The sequence below is a fragment of the Taudactylus pleione genome, unplaced genomic scaffold (genome assembly GCF_031769625.1).
Source record: "Taudactylus pleione unplaced genomic scaffold, aTauple2 ptg001060l, whole genome shotgun sequence".
In the NCBI taxonomy this organism is placed as follows: domain Eukaryota; kingdom Metazoa; phylum Chordata; class Amphibia; order Anura; family Myobatrachidae; genus Taudactylus; species Taudactylus pleione.
Genome location: NW_028285461.1, coordinates 2,707,383 through 2,730,437, shown reverse-complemented (window position 1 = coordinate 2,730,437; position 23,055 = coordinate 2,707,383). Strand labels below are relative to the sequence as shown.

Sequence of the window (23,055 nt, the reverse complement as noted above, 5' to 3'; positions counted from 1 at the left end):
GCTACAAAAGTGCATACACACTTCTGTCCACTTAAAGTCTTCTTTGCTGTGAGAGTGACATAGCTATAAAGAGATGACTCCATTATATAAAGTAAATTCTGTCTGTTATGCATGTACAGTATTACAGTATGAGCAAGTTCAGTTTTATTGCGGCCCCTAAAATGAGTATGATCTCCCAATGTGACACTTTAACAAAACAAAAACACTTGTGCCCCCCCCCATTGTATATTTTTTTCCAAAAGAAGCTAGCTTGTATACAGGCAAAGACCTTAATGCAGATGATAGCATAGATCTCCTGTACATTGCACATACAAACAGTGGGGGTGTTCTTCCGCAGAACACACAATGGGCCAGATGTACTAAGCTCTGAAAAGTGATGAAGTGGAGAGTGATAAACCACCAGCCAATCAGCTCCCAACTGTCATTTTTCGAACACAGCCTGTGACATGACAGTTGGGAGGTGAGTGGCTGGCACCTTATCACTCTCCAGTTTATCACTTTTCAGAGCTTAGTACATCTCCCCCAATGACCCTATTCACCACAAATCACGGTAATCGAGTCCCCAGTCCGCCCACTTCTCTGGGAGGCTGGCCTGATTTCGGGGGAGCCTGGGAGAGTAGACAGATATAGTTTACTAATCCCCTCCCACAAAGCTCTGCAAACCGCTCTGACAGCCTGTTTTTGCTCTGCACCAGTCCCCCAACCCTTCCAAAACAGAGAGAACCAGGCCGGTGGCACTAAAATAAATCCTCATATACTAAACAGCTAACAATAACAACATATTATACCTGCATTGTGCTGATCACATGTCTCGTTGTACTGTGTTTAACCCTGCATCGGGCGCACCTCTGGGACTCCCAGGTTCGGGCGCAGTGCGCCTGACAGGCGCCTGTTCTAAAATTGTCATTAGCACCTAATTAACTCAATTCTATCACTCTTAAAGTGATCAGTGACCTTCATTAGGATGTACAAAGAGAGAATATATGGAAATCTGATTCACAAAACCACATTTATTAACCTTAAAGCAAAAAATACTAAATGTTAAGAGGCGCAGTGTGCCCGAGAGGCCACCCTGGACAAACCTACATATTTCCGCAAAATACCCACAACCCTTGTAATTTGCATTCATAAAATGAGCAAAATACCCACAATTGTGAGAAAATAAAAAGAAATACGTACCTCCAAAAGTCATACGAGTTCGGGCGCAATGAGCCTGAGAGGCCAGGAAGGTCACTACTGCACTCCACACAGGCGGCGGGAAAACTGATTAGGGGGGTTTCAAACAGCACCTAGAGATAGGAAGGTACTAGGAGGGGCAGGCCCCTGCGCCCCCTTGCGGCGGAGAGGTGAGCGAGAACAGCTTTTTGGCGCCTGTCAAGCCAGCAGCGCCTGACGCAGGGTTAAGGGAGGAAAGTTCTGCACAACATTACTTAATGTGCTGACCAATTGGAGGACATATGAGACACCCACTATTTTCCATAGCTTCACCCCTAAAATGATTTGAGGGGTTTACAGACCGCTTCCCTGCAAAATGCTGGCTTCGTATGTTCAGAAAAATGTCATGGGCAGATATAGACAGAAGAAAAGAGGCGCACATACATGCAACGCATAGATCAGGTAGCTGTGGTGTCGCTAGCACTTGTACAATCTCAGATACATTCTTGTATCTTACAGGAAAGCCATTGCCAAATCTGGAGCCCAGCACCTGACGTCGTCGCCCAGTGCCCTACACAGCGAGTCCGAAACACAAGTACGCAGTACCGTGGACTGGAGTGTAAGTATTCACCTGGAAGGTAAATCGTTTACACTGTGCAAGGTTTTCACTGCCTGCATTTACACTTCATTGTCGCCAGCAGCCCCTATAGCGTTACATCCTGCTTACTCACATAGGCCCGTATTCAATTAGAGGCCTGTTGTACTTTCCGACGCATTCACCTGTTTGGGAGGCAAATTTGCGGCATGCGCGTCCCCGCGTTTCACCATATTGAATTACAGAACAGGCGAAAACGCAAATGGGCGAATGCATAACAGGCGGAAAGTACTGAATAGATTGGGGGAATAGATCTGTACCCCAACATAAGACACACTAGAAATCATTACAGATGTGTACTATTAGCCCTAATAAAAGTACTCTGTGTCCTTACATTGTGTTAAAAGCTTTCTAGAAGCTTTTTTTGTAAAAGTGGTGAAGAATTATATACAACAGTATTTTTTGGTTAAAATAAATAGTCCAGTCAAATTTGGGGTACTTCAAAATGGGTGCTAGCATATTTTTGTGTCTCTAAAGTGCACTTTTAAAAAATTAGAAAAATCCACCAGCTGCATGCACCTGCAATCCTAAAAACACCTGCCCCATCCATATAGCCCCCCAAGAAACCTATTACACTACTTTTTATCCTTGTCCCCCACTTTTTTTTTCTTTTTCGTCCCAAAAATGACATGTCTGAGGTAATTTTTTTTTTGGGCTGATTTGTACTTTGGGGTGGGGGGGTGTCCAAAGGGTTCTGAATCCTTTCCCCACATTTGCACCCCAAACTAGAGATGTTGCACCTTATTCCGCCAGCCATTCATAGGAGAAACTTTTCCGCCTGTTACAGTGCATTGAGTTTCTGCTTAGGTGAAAATCTCCTGGAATTGAATTTGGAGATAAGACGCAAACAGCAAAAAGCGACAATAGCACCTCCCCCACCTTCCTCCCCTGCAGTCCCAGAATTACTGGTCTTCTCATTATCTCACCTTTTTCTAAAGGGGGGTATCCACTACGCGACAAGAAAATCTGAACGTCTAGCATTCACACCTTCAGGTCGCCGAGGTGCGGAGCCCTCACTGAATGGCGTTCACTGAACTTCATTCAGTGAAGGAGCCCGACCTCCTCCTATCCCTGAACATGCCGAACCTGACGAGCGTTGTCCGGTTGATGAGCATGTTCAGTAGACAGTCGGGGATGGCAAGGACCCAGCGTGCACGCGCATCGCTGGTACTTGCCGGCTATCTATTACCCAACTTTGCGATCAATGTGACCAAAACCTCCTGATTTTGGTCGGATTGTTCACAAAGTCGGGTAATGGATAGGCCCCTTTAAGGTGTCCATCCACTAGGCGATTAAATTGAACGATATAACATCGGGTAATGGATAGGCCCCGTAAGTGCAACTTTACCCCAAACCCATCCTCCTCTTTGTCATAGACTGTATCTAATGCCATTTTCCTTATTTGTGACTTACCAAGGACCAGAAATGTAAAAGGCAGATAAATAGTGTGGTTGGTCAGAAACTAGATTGGTTCTGTACCCAACTAGTAATATATGTTACAGATTAGCAAAATAAAGTATCTGGTTCTAATGTTTATTCTCCGGTTCTAGATGTAATTTGTATCTCTCCTCTATTAAAAGGAGGCAGCTGTGTATGGTGATCACCTCTGGTTTGAGACAAATGTGTCCGGAGACTTTTGTTACGTGGGAGAGCAGAACTGCACAGCTAAGATACAGGTATGTCTTTAAAGCTTGATTGCATTTAATTCAAAAGACTGAAGTTTAGACACGCATTAGAAAACCATGCCTATCGGACCTTTTTAAATACTGTTTCACGGTCGTGCATAAATTGGTCATCGCGATCTCCTTCGCAGAATGAGCGCTCTCTGCGTGGCAGGAGAGCTGCAGTGTTTGCGGCTGGTCGGACCTGACTTGCATGTTGCGTGACTGCCCGATGCGCGTCGATGTTACCGATGTTTAAGCTGTTGCACGTCGTTGGACAGATATGAGCAGGCAGCAGTGGGTGTCCCAATGCCCGGCTGTGCTTTGGTAGGCATTGGCATACAGTGTTTTAGTAACTGCGATCCTTGAGAGAATGCAATTGCATTAGTGTAACTCTCACAATCAGAGTCTATGCGTGCGTGATGATCACACACGAGTAACAAAGCTACTGCTCTTGTTCTATTGGAAACTTACTAAGGTTTACCATTTAAAATGGTCAATTAAGATTGAAATACTGTGTTACCCCCATTTAGTCTTTACCACAGGAGCCCCGTTATGTACAAATACAAAAGTTTGTTTTGTTTGTTTTTTCCTAGGAATGTTTGTGCAATCATTTTATGTGTTTTGTGCCAAAGATAATCAAGTCCCCAAATTTTGCACTTAAATGAATTTGACATTTGGTAAATAAGATCTATGAGGCGTGATGATAAATTAGATGGAAATCAGGTGCATGAGCTCCCAAATTGTGTGTACTGTAATAAATGGTGGTATATTGGCCCTAGTGCAGCCTTGTACGCCTCTTGTGGTATGGTTTGTGGCACGTCAAATACTATTTATACAGCTGCGCTTTTACCCTAGAAATGTTTATTTTTTTTTACTTCCTATGCCGGTATATCCAAGCAGTTGGGGGATATGGGGGGATTAGATCAACCGCAAATGACACTACGTATCGGAGGTACTAATCACACAGGTAATTACACTGGTTTATAGATCAGTGTGTGTATCTGTGATAGGTATTTATTCACTGGATGTTTAGTATATAGATATCTATATAATTACTTCACCTGCATTAATGGGGGTATTCAATTAGCAGCGCCGGAGCTATTAAATTAGCGCGGATTACCCCACATGCGAGTCCCCGCAGTCTTACTGAACAGGTAAAGTGTGCTGAAAAAAACACAAAATTGGGTTTCGCGTGCAGGGAAAAAACTCATTGATTCCGCAGCTGACATGGAATCTGTGGGTTTCAGTGCCTCAATCCCGATTTTTCGACATGGGGAAAAAAAGGAGGTTTCATTAAATAGCCTTTCCAAATGCCACGGGGATTTTTCCCGGCAGTTACTTGTGGGATAAACCCCGTCGCTAACTGACTACCCCCTATGTGTTTTCTGCAGGGGAGGTCTAATACTGGTAGATAAGTATAAACTGCGTTGTACATGCACTCTGGGGCGAATTCTGTGTAGCACTTCATGTATACGCATTTGTATATACAAGCTGCACACGCATTACGATCGGTACGCAAATGTGATTCTACCGTATCTTTGTGTGTGCGCAAGGCCCCAGCAGCACCATCATGGCTACCATTACAGTTACATCTATCCTTTGCTGGGTGCAGGGGATGCGGAATACACACTGTATACTTGGTGCATAACTCCGGCAACGTGCCCAGGTGATGGTTCTTTACCGTACCCACGTCCAGTTGCCGCCCACAAATGTCCATTTTCCGTATTGCAAGATCTGTCTTGACTCGCCCATGCATAAACAGGGATGTGTATTCTACTCATCCTGCATAAGCGTGCGCAGAATACAAAAACAATCGTTCAGGCCGTCTGCATTCGGGGCTCCGTGCAATCCGAATCAGACCCTGTGTGTATACGGCAGATTGTTCTATCACAGTTCGGCTGGGAACTTAGATGAAAACAAGCCAAAGACGTGAAAGTTGATCTTTTCTCAACCCAGGGGGTTAGAGTTAAATGTGTCCTCGGAAATGGTGTACAAGACGCAGGAGAGGCTGCAGACATGAAAGTGAGGCTCAGAAATGAGGCAGAGCAGGAAGCAAGTTCAGGGGAAATGCATGACTGGACTGTGAGTGGGTAAAGTCCAGTCCAGGTGGAGGCACAGGAATGGGATAGCGGTCAGAATTCCAGTTGTGTAGTAATGCCTAGGGCTGGGTATAATGCAAAGACAGACGTCATTGTTATTGGAGTGGAACTAATGGTAAATATGATCAGCATTAGTGTGACTGGGTGCATTGGGACTACTGCATACTTGTCAAAAATGGGTCTGTGGTTTATACTGGGGATTGCCAATGTGCTTTATACTGGTGGAAAGTGGGACTGTTCTGCCTACTGGTGGGAGAGTGGAGTATGGGAGTGATGGGACTGTGATGTATGAGTTTGGTTCAGTAAGTAAGGTAACAAGACCTTTCACGTGTGTAATCCTCTCACGTGCTAAATCCAAGGGCCACAACTCTCTGCTCGTTCTCCTTGACCTTTCTGCTGCTTTTGACACTGTGGACCACCCTCTCCTTCTGCAAATCCTTCACTCCCTTGGTCTGCGTGACACTGCCCTCTCCTGGCTATCCTCCTACCTCTGACCGATCCCTCTCTGTCTCCTCTCATGACTCCTCTTCTCCCCCACAGCCTCTTACAGTGGGTGTTCCCCAAGGTTCTGTTCTTGGACCTCTCCTTTTCTCACTCTATAGATCCTCACTAGGTGAACTCATCAGCTCTTTTGACCTCCAATATCATCTCTATGCTGATGATACTCAGATCTACCTTTCCTCCCCTGACCTCTCTCCCTCTCTCCTCACTCGTGTCTCCAACTGTCTCTCTGATTAATATGTCTAAGACTGAGCTAATCATCTTCCCTCCCCCTACATAACCACACTTCCCACCATTTCTTTATCAATTGATGGCACAACTATCTCCTCTAGCCCCAAAGTGCACTGTCTTGGAGTTATCCTGGACTCCACCCTCTCCTTCAAACCACATATCCAGAATCTCTCACAGTCCTGTCGCTTTCATCTTAAAAATATTTCCAAGATTAGACCCTTTCTTACCCAGGATGCCACTAAAACCCTCATACACTCATTGGTCATCTCCAGATTGGACTACTGTAACCTTCTCCTATCTGGCCTCCCCAAATCCCATCTCTCTCCTCTCCAGTCTATCCTTAATGCTGCTGCTCTGCTCATCTTCCTCTCAAAACGCTCTGCATCTGCCTCCCCTCTCCTACAAGCCCTCCACTGGCTCCCCTTCCCCTTTAGAACTCAACGCTCGCTTACAAAGCCCTCAGCCATTCCTCTCCTATTTACATCTCTGATCTCATCTCCCTTCACTCTCCTGTCCGCCCTCTTCGTTCAACAAATGCACGCCGCCTTTCATGCCAGCTGATTACTTCCTCCCACTCCCGCCTCCAAGATTTTGCCCGTGCTGCTCCCCACCTTTTGGAACTCTCTCCCGCTTCCCATCAGACTCTCCTCCTCTTTACAATCCTTCAAACGGGCTCTCAAGACCCACTATTTCATCAAAGCCTTCCAGCTCTCATCTTAACTTGCTGCTACATACTCCTTCCTCCCTGCCTACCCCATCTGTGTCATCCCTGTTTGTCTGTCCCTCCCCCTTAGAATGTAAGCTCCTATGAGCAGGGCCCTCTACCCTCTTGTGCTTCTCCTTACTATACCGTCATCTACTTCTTACTCTCTACCAGGGCACCTAACACTTGATTGCTTTGCATTGTTGCTTATCTGGGTGTTATGGTCGTAATGTAGCAATGTATGTTATCCATGTCCTGTAATGTATTGTATTATACTGTACTGTAAGTCACTGTAAATCAATCTATTTGTTTATGTACTTTGTAAGGCGCTGCGGAAAACTTGTGGCGCCATATAAATAAACGATGATAATAATAATAAGTTCTCTATTTCATTATAATTTCACGCCAGGCCAGAGTAGGTAGCCCACTGCTGCCCCTCACAGACATTAGACTGTCTCTCCTATCAGTCATACTGTCCCAATGCACTGAGGTGTGTAGCGTGATCAGATTTCTGCATCTAGAGGGCACATCGGCAGATAAAATTCATCCCTGACTTGTGGAGGTGTACTGTGATAACACCATGTCACGGAAACATTCTTGGGTTTGGTGCACTGCCTTTGATAACGGCAGGACAGACGTCCAATAGGATGGTATTGTCTCTCGTTCACTTGATGCCGTGCCACGAGGAGGGAGTGTAGTTCCTGCAGTGTGTCGTGACAGGCGATGAAACGTGGGTGCATCATGTGACACTGGAGACGAAGCGAGCACCCATGGCATGGTAACACGCATCGTCCCCACCTTCTAAGAAATTCAAATCAACTCCATTAGCAAAGAAGGTAATGGCGACCGTGTTTTGTGACCACAAGGGCGTACTTCTTGTTGATTTCCTCACCAAGGCCGATACTTTAAATACTGTCCACATTTGTGACACTTTGAATCGGTTTCAGAGGACAATTCTTCGAAAACGACCTGGGTTGCTGCAAACAGGCGTTGTTATTGCTGCACGATAATGCCAGGCCGCACTCAGGCAACCGCACGCGTGAGTTGTTACGGCACTACCATTGGGAGGTACTGGATAATCCTCCTTACAGCCCTGACCTGGCATCGGGTGATTTCCATCTCATTGGACCATTGAAGAAGCACCTGGGTTGAAGGCGATTCGCAACCAACGGTGAAGTTCAGCAAACAGTCATGTCCTGCAGAGGCGTCACTAGGGCTGGTGTCACCCGGTGCTATAACTCATGGTGACACCCCCCCCCCTCCAAAAAAAATAAATTGATATGCAGCTCCACGAACTCTCCCCAAATACCAGTCCAGCAATCACACTTACACAATGCCCCCAATAGTGGTGCAGTGACCGCCAGATAATACAGAGAGCGTCGTAGTAACCGCCAGATAATGTAGAGAGTCACAGTGAATGCCAGATAATGCAGAGACCATCATTGACCCACATATAACACATAATATGAATACACCCCTTATACACACAGAAACACAATAATTATACCCACGCACATACATTAATCACCATCCCCAGCATAGACAGTATTACCTACCCAAGTTAAAAACAAATACACCCTCCCCCATTGAATAAGTATATAATCCCCCTAGGTCTGATGGGCAATGTCGCTGACGAAACGTGGGAGCAACCCTCGTCAGTGACATAGCGGGTACACACTGGCCGATATGCCCGATATGTACATATCTTCTAGTGTGTACCTGGCATTAGGTTTAGGGAGGGGAGGTTAGGTTTAGGCACCAGGGGGGAGGGTTAGGCACTAGGTGGGGAGGGATAGGGTTATGCACTAGAGGTGAAAGGGTTAGGCACTACATGAGAGGGTTAGGCACTAGACGAGAGGGTTAGGGTTAGGCACTAGGGGAGAGGATTAGGGATAGGCACTAGGGGAGAGTATTAAGGTGTGGGGAGGGGGAGGTTAGGGTTAGACACTAGGAGGGGAGGGTTAGGGTTATGCACTAGAGGTGAGAGGGTTAGGTGCTAGGAGAGAGTGTAAGGGGGTGCGGGGAGGGGGAGGTTAGGGTTAGGCACAAGGAGGGGAGGGTTAGGCACTAGGAGGGGAGGGTTAGGGTGCAGGGAGGAGGAGGTTAGGTTTAGGCACTGGGGAGGGAGGGTTAGGGGGTATGGAGAGGGGGAGGGTTAGGCACTGGGGGGGTTTGGGATAGGCACTCGGGGGGGAGGTTTAGGGTGCGGGGAGGGGGAGGTTAGGTTTAGGCATTGGGGAGGGAGGGTTAGGGGTTATGGTTAGGGGTATGGAGTAGGAAATAAAGGACAGGGACAACACAGCCCCTGCAGGCACAGGTCTAACATAACAAACACACACACACAATGACAGGTAATGCCCCCCCTCCTCCCTCATTGAATTATTTACATCCCATTACACCTACTGTATACACTGTGCTGGCTGCTGCTGTCTCCCAGCTCCTTCTCATCCTCGCTGACTGAGAGGTCAGAGGGTCACGCTGGGAAGAAGCAGGGACCGTGTACAAACTACTTGTCAGTATTCAAGTGTAATCAACAGTGTCTGAATACACTTGAACACTGGAAAAATGTTTTGTAGACTGTCCCTGCTTGTTCCCAGCGTGATCAGACAGCAGCGAGGAGCAGAAGCTCAGCTGCCATCCATCCACCCCAGCGGCTTCAGCCAGGCTGATCAGTAATCAGCCCCCTGTCCTCTAGCGCTTGCACGCCCGCCCCACATGGAGGGGACTGCATGAGGAGCTCAGCCGCACTTACTGTATAGAAGGCTGCCGCTGGCTGTCTCACTGTGACAGGCGCAGCGGCAGCCGGCAGAAGCAAAATACTGTCTCAGCAGGCAGCTGCTGCAGGGAGAGCGCCTCTCCAGCCTGGCGTCTCCCAGCAGTGCAGGACCTGCTGAGCGGGGGGTGGGGATGAGTCGGATTTTGGTGTCACCCCCTTGGAGGGTGACACCCGGTGCGGCCCGCACCCACCGCACCCCCCTTGTGACGCCACTGATGTCCTGGCTTCAGGTGCTTGATATAGTTTTCTTTTATGCCGGGATAAATGCCATGTGCATCATTGGAACGAATGCTTAGACAAATATGTGGAAAAATAATGTATACCATGGCCATACAACTGATTATACGTATCTGTACGAGTTGAATACATTTTTGCACTGAGAGGTCTTGTTACCTTTATATATTGAACCACACTCGCAAATCAGAATCTTCCTGTGGTTTTCTTATAGACCGCAGCTATAAAAGTACATGGAATGCTTTTGATGGATCGAATACCTGGAACTGAAAGTGCTATATCCCGAGGGAAGTAATGGGACTGGTGTATACTGTGGGGGGAATGGGTTACTGTATACCCATAGAGGTACGCTGGAAAATTAGCGTACCGCAATTCTCATTGTTCTGTGCACTGATACATCACAGTATTGAATATACCCCTAAATGTCTTTTGAATATTCCCCTAACTGTCCACAATTGCTGCTGATCAGAAAGTAAAATGCCAATTAAATATGTGCCGTAGAACGAGGTAAAAAAAAACAAAAAAAACTTTTAATATACCAGATTAAATGTAGTTATTTTAAAAATGGACAGGTCTATATATTTCCAAACTTGAGGTCAAGAATCAAAGGATAATGTGGAGCTAAAAGGAAATAATGTGCATAAGACTTTGGTTTTACAATCTATTGTATTTATCTATGCCTGCAAGCAATAAGCTTTCACCATCCATTATACTGTGTATCCTTTGTCTGTCTGGGAGATGACGCTAAAGGGGCCTATCCATTAGCAGATTAATTGAACGACTGAATGATTTATCCAATCCAGTTTCAGCTTAGAATGATGAAGAGCAGATTTATAACCTGTATAATTATTAAATGTCTGAAATATGTTTATCTTCTCTTGTATCCAGTTATTGGAGAAGGGAATGGCTATTATTTATTTGTTACTTTATATAGAGCAAGCATATTTCTTTGCACTGTACACTTGGGAACTGAACAGTAGGTAAGTCTGCTATTCATGTTTTCCATTGGTTTTGTGCTTTTTCTAGTCTGTTACGTCATAACTCGCCCTACACAGGATCCCTGGTCACTGTTGGGTTGTGAGTTCTTGTGCGTCAAGTGAGCGAGACCAGCATTCGCTCTGAAATTGGAACCTAAATCTATAATGCTATTATTAAAGGGCAGCTGTTTTCTTTTGTTTCGCGGTGGTATCTTCAGGCCAAAAATGTCATTAGCCCGTCTTTTGTGCGTGCTATCGGGTACACGGTATAGATATGTCAGATGGTATTTTCTGCTCTTATGAAATCACTGTTTACTGGAAAAAATTCATTTGGTTTTGTATTAGTTCAAGGTATTTTTTTATGCTGAGATATATATATATATATATATATATATATATATATATTTATATTCTTTTTTTTTTGTGGTCTCCTCAACAGCAGAAGTCAGCGTCCCGGCGTAAGTGCGCTGCGTGCAAGATAGTGGTTCACACGCCATGCATCGAGCAGCTAGAAAAGGTGAGCTGTACATTATTTACCTGATCCTATAATTCTCTTCTCCAAACATTTCCTCTTGTGTTATCCAGTTTGTTCTCCCGTTACAGATAAATTTCCGTTGCAAACCATCATTCCGCGAGTCCGGCTCTCGCAACATACGGGAGGTAGGGGAAATACTTACTCATCACGTTATCTCTTGTTCCACATTTTCTTGACACACACATACAGTTCTTAAGGGGTTGTCCTTCTTCAGATAACTTTATTTACAAACGTTGTGTCTCTCAACGTTCTTACCTCTCACAGCCAGTCATTGTTCGCCATCATTGGGTTCACCGGAGACGCCAAGCTGGGAAATGCCGGCAGTGTGGGAAGGTAAGAGACTACACCAATATGTTTTTATTATAGGCGATCACTTTAGGGCAGAGAGGTGCAACTGAAATATCATCTTAACCTGGATTGCAACAAAATGTTTTAACATTCGCCACATTACATAAAAAGGTGACACACGTATTGTTGGGAGGGAAGACAATTCTGGGCAATGTGCTGCCTTACAGCACCGTGATGTCTGGCTGCGAAAATCACTGTTTAGTACTGTAGCCATTATCGGCTAATTGTCTTGTGCACCTCTAAGGGGCGTGAGGAAAACGAGCAATGTTATTGGTCACAAGTGTCGTCACCTGACTGCTCCAGCAGTGCCTAGAAATGAATTGCCCTCTATGTAATTTAAAATAATATTACTGTAACAGCAGTATTGTCAGATTGTAGCCTCGGGCACCGTTGCTTTGAATCTGTAAGTGACGTCCGCAGCTCTGTACATGAAAGCTGCGAAGTCCCTCAGCAATGCCTCTGTTCTGCTATTTATATGATTGTATAAGGCGCTCCTTATAAGGGGGACAGGACTGCTGCTCATCATTAGCAACGCAGCAGCTCCTGACCCTAGGAACAGGAGCACTGTGGAACCTCGCCGGACAGGTAAGTGATTTTAAATATCGGCGGCATATATGTAAGTGTCAATGTTATACTAAACTAAATGTGGTGGTAGTCTAAAATGGAGGCAGGAGAGTTGAACGCAAGTTGATTGCAATGTGTATTTTCGCCCAAATGCAAAATTGACTGCGTCCTTGTGACCCTATTTCGTACGTTTTGTTTTGACAGCTGTCGTTTTCATCAGGGCCCAGTTGCACCAGCCTATACTTTGTGTACAAGATAAGCCTGAGCACACTTATTTACACTAATAACTTTGCATATCCCGCAATTGAGTTGACACGCCCTCATTGTACGTTGTCTACGTGAAAATGCCCTGTTACTGCACAGACTCAAGCAAAGAGGCAACTCAAATGCGTATCAATCTGCATCGCCCGTGCTAGCGTACGTTTGGTTGCTGGTAATAGGCAGTGTGAGACCACACAACGTATGCTTAGCACACAGATCTATCATCTTTTAAATCAATATTCGCATGCTAAAGGTATAGTCGGGAAGCCGGCGGACCTAATCCCGACAGCTGGCTTCCCGACTACTTAATCCCGGCGAGGGTTAAATGCCAGGCGTTTACATCTAGACGCCTGTCATTTTACCGACGCCGGGAGACCGGCGCCCGGCATCCAGATCAAAGGGGCGCCGAGTGCGGATAGTCGCATGGGGGGGGGTTAGGTTTGGGGTTCCTGGGGGGGACTTAGGGGCGGGGAAGGGGAGATTAGGGTTAGGCACCCCTAAGGGAGGGTTAGGGGAGGGAATTAGGTTAGTCTATACTTACCTTAGGGACGATCGGGATTTTCACCCATGTCGGGCAGCCGCTGTCTGGATTCCATCCATCATACCGATTCCGCCTAAAGACTGGTCACTGGGCTCTAACGGGAAGCTATTAGGCACCATAGTAAATGCAATTGTTTGTTTGTCTTACACCATTTTATGTTTAAAAAAAAAAAAAAAAAGATTAATGCCACAAGTGTAATATGGGTGATAAATGAATATTTCTCCACTAGATATATCTACAGGGGAGGTTCGGACCCATTTATGGCGTTTTTAGGTGCAGGTCAAGAAAATTAGTAAGCGAGGAAGCCAGGCAACTGACTAGTGATGTGTTGCAGGTTTCTTGGTGTACAGGCAAAGGGGTTAACAGGGAGCAGATGCCATATATATCGACTCACCGCTTCCTCGCTATAATGGCCCTAAGTTCTTAGTGCTCACTTGCTGATTGATTGAGATTCCCAATATGACAGTTTGCAGAACAGAAGTGCGAGACTACACGGTTTGTTTGTTTTCAAAAACAGATCCGTTACACCTGAATTATAATGAGACCTGAAACCAGATCCAGCACTGCACAATTATTAAGCATCATATACTATACATGTGACAATCCGGTTACAGCCTGGCACCTCCTTATTACAGAGGGGAAAAGAAAGTGTAAGAGGGAAGAGGTTTTAGTCTATGGGGCTGATGCATGGGGGAAGGTACGAGTGTTTGCAGAGTGTATCTTGTATGTTTTCGCTCTGTGCGTGCTCATGCACCAAGTATACGCAAGTACGGCAATGCAGAGTCGTGCGCATTTTAAATGTATATCCGCTTATGATAGAGGCAGAACTGGGTTGTAATGGGGAATTCTCACGTAGGGAAGGTTCAGCGAGGGCATGTTTACAGGCTATTCATAGTTGGACGTGGACAAAAATACAAAATACTCCTGTTTCCAGGCATATAGGGTACGTAGGTGCATGTTTGCAATGATCATGTAAACTAGTAGCAAAGCAAGTGTATGGAAAGGGGACAGGTGCCCTGCGTTCAACATACAGTCAGGTGCATAAATATTGGGACATTGACAGAAATTTCATATTTTGGCCTCTATTCACCACCATAATGGCTTTGAAATGAAACAAACAAGATGTGCTTTAACTGCTGACTTTCAGATTTAATTTGAGGGTAATTACATCCAAATCAGGTGAACGGTGTAGGAATTACAACGGTTTCTATATGTGCTTCCCACTTTTTAAGGGGCCAAAAGTAATGGGACTATCAACTCAAAAGCTATTTCATGGACAGGTGTGGGCTATTCCCTCGTTATTTCATTATCAATTAAGCAGGTAAAAGGTCTGGAGTTGATTCTAGGTGTGATATTTGCATTTGGAATCAGTTGCTGTCGACTCTCAATATGAGATCCAAAGAGCTGTCACTATCAGTGAAGCAAGCCATCATTAGGCAGAAAAATCAAAACAAACCCATCAGAGAGATAGCAAAAACATTAGGTGTGGCCAAACCAACTGTTTGGAACATTCTTAAAAAGAAAGAACGCATCGGAGAGCTCAGCAACACCAAAAGACCCGGAAGACCACAGAAAACAACTGTGGTGGATGACAGAAGAATTATTTCCCTGGTGAAGAAAAACCCCTTCACAACAGTTGGCCAAATCAAGAACACTCTCCAGGAGGTAGATGTATATGTGTCAAAGTCAACAATCAAGAGAAGACTTCACAAGAGTGAATATAGAGGGTTCACCAGAAGATGTAAACCATTGGTGAGCCACAAAAACAGGAAGACCAGATTAGAGTTTGCCAAACAACATCTAAAAAAGCCATTACAGTTCTGGAACAACATCCTATGGACAGATGAGACAAAGATCAACTTGTACCAGAGTGATGGGAAGAGAAGAGTATGTAGAATGAAAGGAACTGCTCATGATCCAAAACACACCACCTCATCAGTGAAGCATGGTGGTGGTAGTGTCATGGCATGGGCATGTATGGCTGGAAAATGGAACTGGTTACCTTGTATGTATTGATGATGTGACTGCTGACAAAAGCACCAGAATGAATTCTGAAGTGTTTCGGGCAATATTATATGCTCATATTCAGTCAAATGCTTCAGAACTCATTGGACGGCACTTCTCAGTGCAGATGGACAATGACCCGAAACATACTGCAAAAGCAACCAAAGAGTTTTTTAAGTCTAAAAAGTGGAATGTTATGCAATGACCAAGTCAATCCCCTGACCTGAATCCGATTGAACATGCATTTCACTTGATGAAGACAAAACTGAAGGGAAAATGCCCCAAGAACAAGCAGGAACTGAAGACATTTGCAGTAGAGGCCTGGCAGGGCATCACCAGGGATGAAACCCAGCGTCTGGTGATGTCTATGCGTTCCAGACTTCAGGCTTTAATTGCCTGCCAAGGATTTGCAACAAAGTATTAAAAAGTGAAAGTTAGATTTAGGATTGTTTAGTTTGTCCCATTACTTTTGACCCCTTAAAATGTGGGAGGCACATATAGAAACCGTTGTAATTCCTACACCGTTCACCTGATTTTGATGTAATTACCCTCAAATTAAATCTGAAAGTCTGCAGTTAAAGCACATCTTGTTTGTTTCATTTCGAAGCCATTGTGGTGGTGAATAGAGGCCAAAATATGAAAATTCTGTCAATGTCCCAATATTTATGCACCTGACTATATATACTTAGTGTTAAGTACTAGACATACTACTTGTTTGACTTAACTCTGCGTTACAGATGATGTCCTCATACACCTAGCCTACATACACCATGTGGCGCAAGGCTCCTGGCGTGAGCGTGTCGCACCGAGCGTTGCAGCGTTCTTAAATTGTTTTATTTTGCGTCTTATTCGAACCACAGTCGCAGCAAGACATCATTCGATCTGTGCCCGAGACGCCGGGCTGCGACTTTAACAGCACAGAAATTTAGTTTTAAAATACGTACAAGGTTACAGATTAAACACTACGGAACTTGTCGCGAAAAATGCCGCGGCGGTTGTATCGTGTATACAGATTCAGACTCCTATGACACATGGATGATGAAGTGTCGCATATCACCTGACGTGCCGGGAAGGGCTGTTTGGCGTGACTGCAGCAATAGTGTATGAGGACATAGCTGTATATTTAATAATCATTCTGATATATATAAATATATATATATATATATATATATATATATATATATATATATATAATTATTTTTTTTTTTTTTTTTTTTTTTTCAGGGGTTCCAGCAAAAGTTTGCCTTTCACAGCAAAGAGATTGTTGCGATCAGCTGCTCGTGGTGCAAACTGGCAGTGAGTTATAGCACGTTTGTCGGTCTGTTAATTCATTTAGTACACTTAAGCCAGCTACACATTAGAACGATGTGCAGCCGGCCAATGTGATGGGCAATGGGAACCCTGCATCGGCGGGTTCATACACACTTGCGGGATGCAGGGGGGCAACAGCGCAATGCATTTCATCGCACACGATATCTTCTGATTAACCGTTCAACACGGCCAACCAGAAGATACCGCATGAGATCGCCAGAGTGCGCCGAATTGGGCATACAAACTAAACGATATGCCTGATTTGTTGTGCCGATTTTATCCTGAAACAACAAATCGAGCCGACATCGTTTAAGTGTGTGCCCAGCTTCAGAGAAGATTTATCAGTACCTCTATAAACAGGACAGGTAGAAGCGTTACCCATGACAACCAATCTGATTCTCAGTGATGTCGCTAATCAATAGTGTTCTCAGGCTACAACATGGCTGCCTCTGACGACTAAACAGCAGACACACTCTGGTACATGGTTAATTAATAGCGGCCTAAACCATTCCTATGATTTCAGCTTTTACTGATTAGGTCTTTCATAAATCTGCAGGTACATGACTGTAAAAATAAATAAATCTAGCTTTAATATATTGCACAAATCCATTTTTTTTTTTTCATTCTATTACTTAAATTTATGTTTTTAGGTGAGATTTTTTTATGATTCAGGTGCAGCCCATGTTCTTGCATGGGGGCACCCATTGTCCTGTTTACCGCTGACCGTGCGGCATTTCTGTAGCCTTTGACCACTGAGTGGGCACGGTTAGCGCAAAGCGATCGGGTGGATCCCTGCTCTCATGCTATTTGGCTTTAAATAACAGAGAAAATAAATTGCCCTCCATGAAATATTTCTGATAATGGGTTTTAATGTTAGAGGCTTAATTCAAAGTTATAGTTTAGTAACGGCAAGCAAACTTCGCTTTCTCTTTAATTTATGCAATAGTCCGCCCATCGCGCTCTCTCTCTCTCTCTCTCTCTCTCTCTCTCTCTCCTAATTCAGTTTAGTTATATTCCCCTGATCCTTTGTTCCTCCTCAGTACCACAACAAAGTATCATGCTTCATGCTGCACCACATCGAAGAGCCCTGTTCATTAGGGGCCCACGCTGCTGTCATAATGCCCCCTACGTGGATAATCCGAGTGCGCCGGCCTCAGGTGAGTAACCTGTTACAATCTCCTCTGTCCCTTCATCCCTCTCTCTCTTGTTCTTACATTGGTTCCTAAATCCCGGCAGAGCTCCATCAAGTCCAGTAAAAAGAAGAAGAGGCCGTCCTTCAAGAGGAAACCCAGCAAGAAGGGAGCGGAGGTGGGTTGCAATGGAATCTCTGGGAGTGTGATGTAAGTGTGCACGTTCTTCCTGCATTAAGTAACTTTGTGGTTTGTTTGTTTTCTAGGAACCCAGGATACGACCGTTCATTATCAGGCCTGCTCCGTGCCCGCTCATGAAACCCGTCCTCGTATTTGTTAACCCCAAAAGTGGAGGGAATCAAGTAAGGATCCTAATTTCACCCTACGCGCCCTACCGTGATCTTCCTGCCATTACTATTCTCAAATCTTATGCGTCGTGTTTAATTTCCCATTCATATCCGTCTATTGTTTGTCTATCTCGTCCCTCTTCTGTTCTACTACTTGGTCGCTCGCTCCCAACTGCTCTCCTGCTCTTCTATATTTATAAAGAGCTAGCATGTCTGTAATGTGTACAGATACACCAAACAAAACACTGGCTATAATACTAGAATATAATTATCATTTAAATAGAATGAAGGCTCTTTGTGCAAGAAGGAACAGGCGGTCGAGGGCTCAGCTGATGTCTGTCCGAGCACAGAACTAAAGTACTATGATATTGGCAGGGCAATAGAACCTAGCAGTTGTAGTGGAGGTGTTATGTAGAGAGTAAGGCAGATGAGAGGAGCTGGGGAATGTTGTCAGACACCGGAAATGACACTGTTTGAGGGACCGCCTAATACAGCATAGAGGACGGTCTGATGTAACGAGGAGAGCATTGCAGAATAGGAAGGCTGCACTAGTGAAGTCCCTGGGGGCAGTAAGGGATGGGGTGAAAGGTTTAAGTCCTTGGCAGAACAGTGACTGTGGGTAATGAGATAATATGTGCCCAGATGCATGGTTTGCATGCACTATTGTAAGATGCTTGATGGCGCCATATAAAGAGAAGAGATGATGGTAATAATAATATAGGAAAACAAGAATAGCAAGGTCTGAACAGCATTGTTGAGGGCTACGAAGGAATACTGGCAGCCGGGGTAATGGAAGGCAGCGCGTTTCAGGATTGGGGAAGCGATGAGTGTAAAAAGTTAGTGTCCGCATTCAATTACACTGAAGTACAGCTGTCAGCTTCATAGTAGAATGGCTAGTGAAGAGTTTCAGTAATCCAGTTATGAGAGCATGACACTCCGCTAGCTTTCTTGTACCTTCTCCATTATTACCTAGCACTTGGTTCTCCACTGCAGTCCTTTAGTACCCCCAACAGGGTATGTGCCTGAGGGGGATGTAGTTAGGAAGCCGGCGGTCGAAATGCCGACCACCGGCTTCCCGACAGTGAGATCCCGGCATGGGACTAATAATAGGCGTCTAAATACTAACGCCTATCATTAACCCCACGCCGAAATCCCGACGCCCTGCATACCGAATGTAGGTAAGCCGGGCGACGGAGGTGATAGCCGTGTGGGGGGGTTAGGTTTAGGGACTCCCTGGGGTCTTAGGGTTAGGCACTTCCCGGGAGGGTAAGGGGAAGGCTAGGGGAAGGGGGTTAACGTCAGACACCCCCGGGGGGAGGTTAGGTGTAGGCACCTCCCCGCCCAATCCCCCACCCCCCCTCTGGGGTGGTTAGGTTCAGGGTACCAGGAGGGAGGGTTAGGTTTAAGCACCCCTGGGGGGAGGTTAGGGTTGGGCACCCCTAAGGGAGGGTCGGGGGAGGGGGGGAGGGGAGGGTTAGGAGTGCTGTTTACCTCTGTCAGGATCTTCATGTGCCGGCCTTCCAGCGTCCGGCTTAGGTCCGGTGGTAATTCATACCGATTCCGCCTGAGGACTGGAACTGAGAACCAGTGTGCTACACTGACCACTTCTTTCTCTCCTGTCACTCTTGTTTCCTATAGTCTCCCTAATCATAATTATTGGGTGTCTTGTTTTTCTTCTCTCCCGCTTTCCTACATTACGTGTTTGTGGCAAAGTCTCATCCTTTCCGCCACACTCTCTTATTTGCCTGTATTTGTCTTCTCTCCACTCCCTACTTCCTTTTTTTCTCCATTCCTTTCTCTTCCTAATTTCCCAGATTAAATTTCTGTTGGTTTAAACCCCTCAATAAATTCTCCCATATCACTGGATCTCTCTAAGCTTCAGACATGCCATGTTGGTCTAATGAGCCATGCCAGACTTAGTGTAAATTGCTCCATATATCTGTTCCACCAGTATTCAGGCCTGTGTCAGGCTTGGGGTAGCTCACTCCATATATGTGTGTTCCACCAGTATTCAGCGCCAGTGGCAGGCTTGGGGTAGCTCACTCCATATATGTGTTCCACCAGTATTCAGCGCCAGTGGCAGGCTTGGGGTAGCTCACTCCATATACGTGTTCCACCAGTATTCTGCGCCTGCGGCAGGCTTGGGGTAGCTCACTCCATATACGTGTTCCACCAGTATTCTGCGCCTGCGGCAGGCTTGGGATAGCTCGCTCCATATGTGTGTTCCACCAGTATTCAGCGCCAGTGACAGGCTTGGGATAGCTCACTCCATATATGTGTTCCACCAGTATTCTGGCCTGTAGCAGGCTTGGGGTAGCTCACTCCATATGTGTTCCACCAGTATTCAGCGCCAGTGGCAGGCTTGGCGTAGCTCACTCCATATATGCGTTCCACCAGTATTCAGGCCTGTAGCAGGCTTGGGGTAGCTCACTCCATGTGTGTTCCACCAGTATTCAGGCCTGTAGCAGGCTTGGGGTAGCTCACTCCATATGTGTGTTCCACCAGTATTCAGTGCCAGTGGCAGACTTGGGGTAGCTCACTCCATATATGTGTTCCACCAGTATTCAGCGGCAGTGGCAGACTTGGGGTAGCTCACTCCATATATGTGTTCCACCAGTATTCAGCGCCAGTGGCAGGCTTGGGGTAGCTCAAGCCATATGTGTTCCACCAGTATTCAGCGCCAGTGGCAGGCTTGGGGTAGCTCACTCCATATATGTGTTCCACCAGTATTCAGCGCCAGTGGCAGGCTTGGGGCAGCTCACTCCATATGTCTGTTCCACCAGTATTCAGCGCCAGTGGCAGGCTTGGGGTAGCTCACTCCATATATGTGTGTGCCACCAGTATTCAGGAATGTGGCAGGCTTGGGGTAGCTCACTCCATATATGTGTGTGCCACCAGTATTCAGGCCTGTGGCAGGCTTGGGGTAGCTCACTCCATATGTCTGTTCCACCACTATTCTGCGCCTGCGGCAGGCTTGGGGTAGCTCACTCCATATACGTGTTCCACCAGTATTCTGCGCCTGCGGCAGGCTTGGGATAGCTCACTCCATATGTGTGTTCCACCAATATTTGGCACCAGTGGCAGGCTTGAGGTAGCTCACTCCATATATGTGTTCCACCAGTATTCTGGCCTGTAGCAGGCTTGGGGTAGCTCACTCCATATGTGTGTTCCACCAGTGTTCAGGCCTGTAGCAGGCTTGGGGTAGCTCACTCCATATGTGTGTTCCACCAGTATTCAGCGCCAGTGGCAGACTTGGGGTAGCTCACTCCATATATGTGTTCCACCAGTATTCGGCGCCAGTGGCAGGCTTGGGGTAGCTCACTCCATATGTCTGTTCCACCAGTATTCAGCACCTGCGGCAGGCTTGGGGTAGCTCACTCCATATGTCTGTTCCACTGGTATCTAGCACCTGTGGCAAGCTAGCTTGGGATAGCTCACTCCATATGTCTGTTCCACCAGTATTCAGCGCCAGTGGCAGGCTTGGGGCAGCTCACTCCATATGTCTGTTCCACCAGTATTCAGTGCCAGTGGCAGGCTTGGGGTAGCTCACTCCATATATGTGTGTGCCACCAGTATTCAGGCCTGTGGCAGGCTTGGGGTAGCTCAAGCCATATGTGTTCCACCAGTATTCAGCGCCAGTGGCAGGCTTGGGGTAGCTCACTCCATATATGTGTTCCACCAGTATTCAGCGCCAGTGGCAGGCTTGGGGCAGCTCACTCCATATGTCTGTTCCACCAGTATTCAGCGCCAGTGGCAGGCTTGGGGTAGCTCACTCCATATATGTGTGTGCCACCAGTATTCAGGCCTGTGGCAGGCTTGGGGTAGCTCACTCCATATATGTGTGTGCCACCAGTATTCAGGCCTGTGGCAGGCTTGGGTTAGCTCACTCCATATGTCTGTTCCACCACTATTCTGCGCCTGCGGCAGGCTTGGGGTAGCTCACTCCATATACGTGTTCCACCAGTATTCTGCGCCTGCGGCAGGCTTGGGATAGCTCACTCCGTATGTGTGTTCCACCAGTATTCAGCGCCAGTGGCAGGCTTGGGGCAGCTCACTCCATATGTCTGTTCCACCAGTATTCAGCGCCAGTGGCAGGCTTGGGGCAGCTCACTCCATATGTGTGTTCCACCAGTATTCAGCGCCAGTGGCAGGCTTGGGGTAGCTCACTCCATATACGTGTTAAACCAGTATTCTGCGCCTGCGGCAGGCTTGGGGTAGCTCACTCCATATACGTGTTCCACCAGTATTCTGCACCTGCGGCAGGCTTGGGATAGCTCACTCCATATGTGTGTTCCACCAGTATTCAGCGCCAGTGACAGGCTTGGGATAGCTCACTCCATATATGTGTTCCACCAGTATTCAGTGCCAGTGGCAGATTTGGGCTAGCTCACTCCATATGTCTGTTCCACTGGAATCTAGCACCTGTGGAAAGCTAGCTTGGGATAGCTCACTCCATATGTCTGTTCCACAAGTATTCAGTGCCAGTGGCAGGCTTGGGGTAGCTCACTCCATATGTCTGTTCCACTGGAATCTAGCACCTGTGGAAAGCTAGCTTGGGGTAGCTCACTCCATATGTCTGTTCCACCAGTATTGAGGGCCAGTGGCAGGCTTGGGGTAGCTCACTCCATATATGTGTTCCACCAGTATTCTGGCCTGTTGCAGGCTTGGGGCAGCTCACTCCATATACGTGTTCCACCAGTATTCTGCGCCTGCGGCAGGCTTGGGGTAGCTCAATCCATATGTCTGTTCCACCAGTATTCAGGGCCTGCGGCAGGCTTGGGGCAGCTCACTCCATATGTCTGTTCCACCATTATTCAGCGCCAGTGGCAGGCTTGAGGTAGCTCACTACTATTCTCAAATCTTACGCATCGTGTTTAATTTCCCATACGTTTCCATCTATTGTCTGTCTGTCTCGTCTCTCTTCTGTTCTACTTCTTGGTCGCTCCCAACTGCCCTCCTGTTCTTTTATATTTATAAAGAGCTTGGCTGGCTGCAATGTGTACCGATAAACCAAACAAA

General features: G+C 46.4%; 1 protein-coding gene across 4 annotated transcripts in view; it reads left to right on the top strand.

Moving 5' to 3' along the window:
• The window catches only part of DGKZ (diacylglycerol kinase zeta), a 141,638-nt gene that overhangs the window by 52,979 nt on the left and 65,604 nt on the right, over positions 1-23,055 (top strand). For all 4 annotated transcript variants that reach the window (XM_088461494.1, XM_088461492.1, XM_088461491.1 and 1 more), the window contains 9 exons: positions 1,675-1,774; positions 3,391-3,486; positions 11,435-11,512; positions 11,599-11,655; positions 11,795-11,863; positions 16,473-16,544; positions 17,600-17,716; positions 17,796-17,867; positions 17,956-18,051. In XM_088461494.1, the coding sequence (XP_088317620.1) occupies positions 17,624-17,716; positions 17,796-17,867; positions 17,956-18,051 (261 nt within the window). In that variant the 5' untranslated portion in view covers positions 1,675-1,774; positions 3,391-3,486; positions 11,435-11,512; ... (2 more) ...; positions 16,473-16,544; positions 17,600-17,623. The remainder of the gene's footprint in view (positions 1-1,674; positions 1,775-3,390; positions 3,487-11,434; positions 11,513-11,598; positions 11,656-11,794; positions 11,864-16,472; positions 16,545-17,599; positions 17,717-17,795; positions 17,868-17,955; positions 18,052-23,055) is intronic.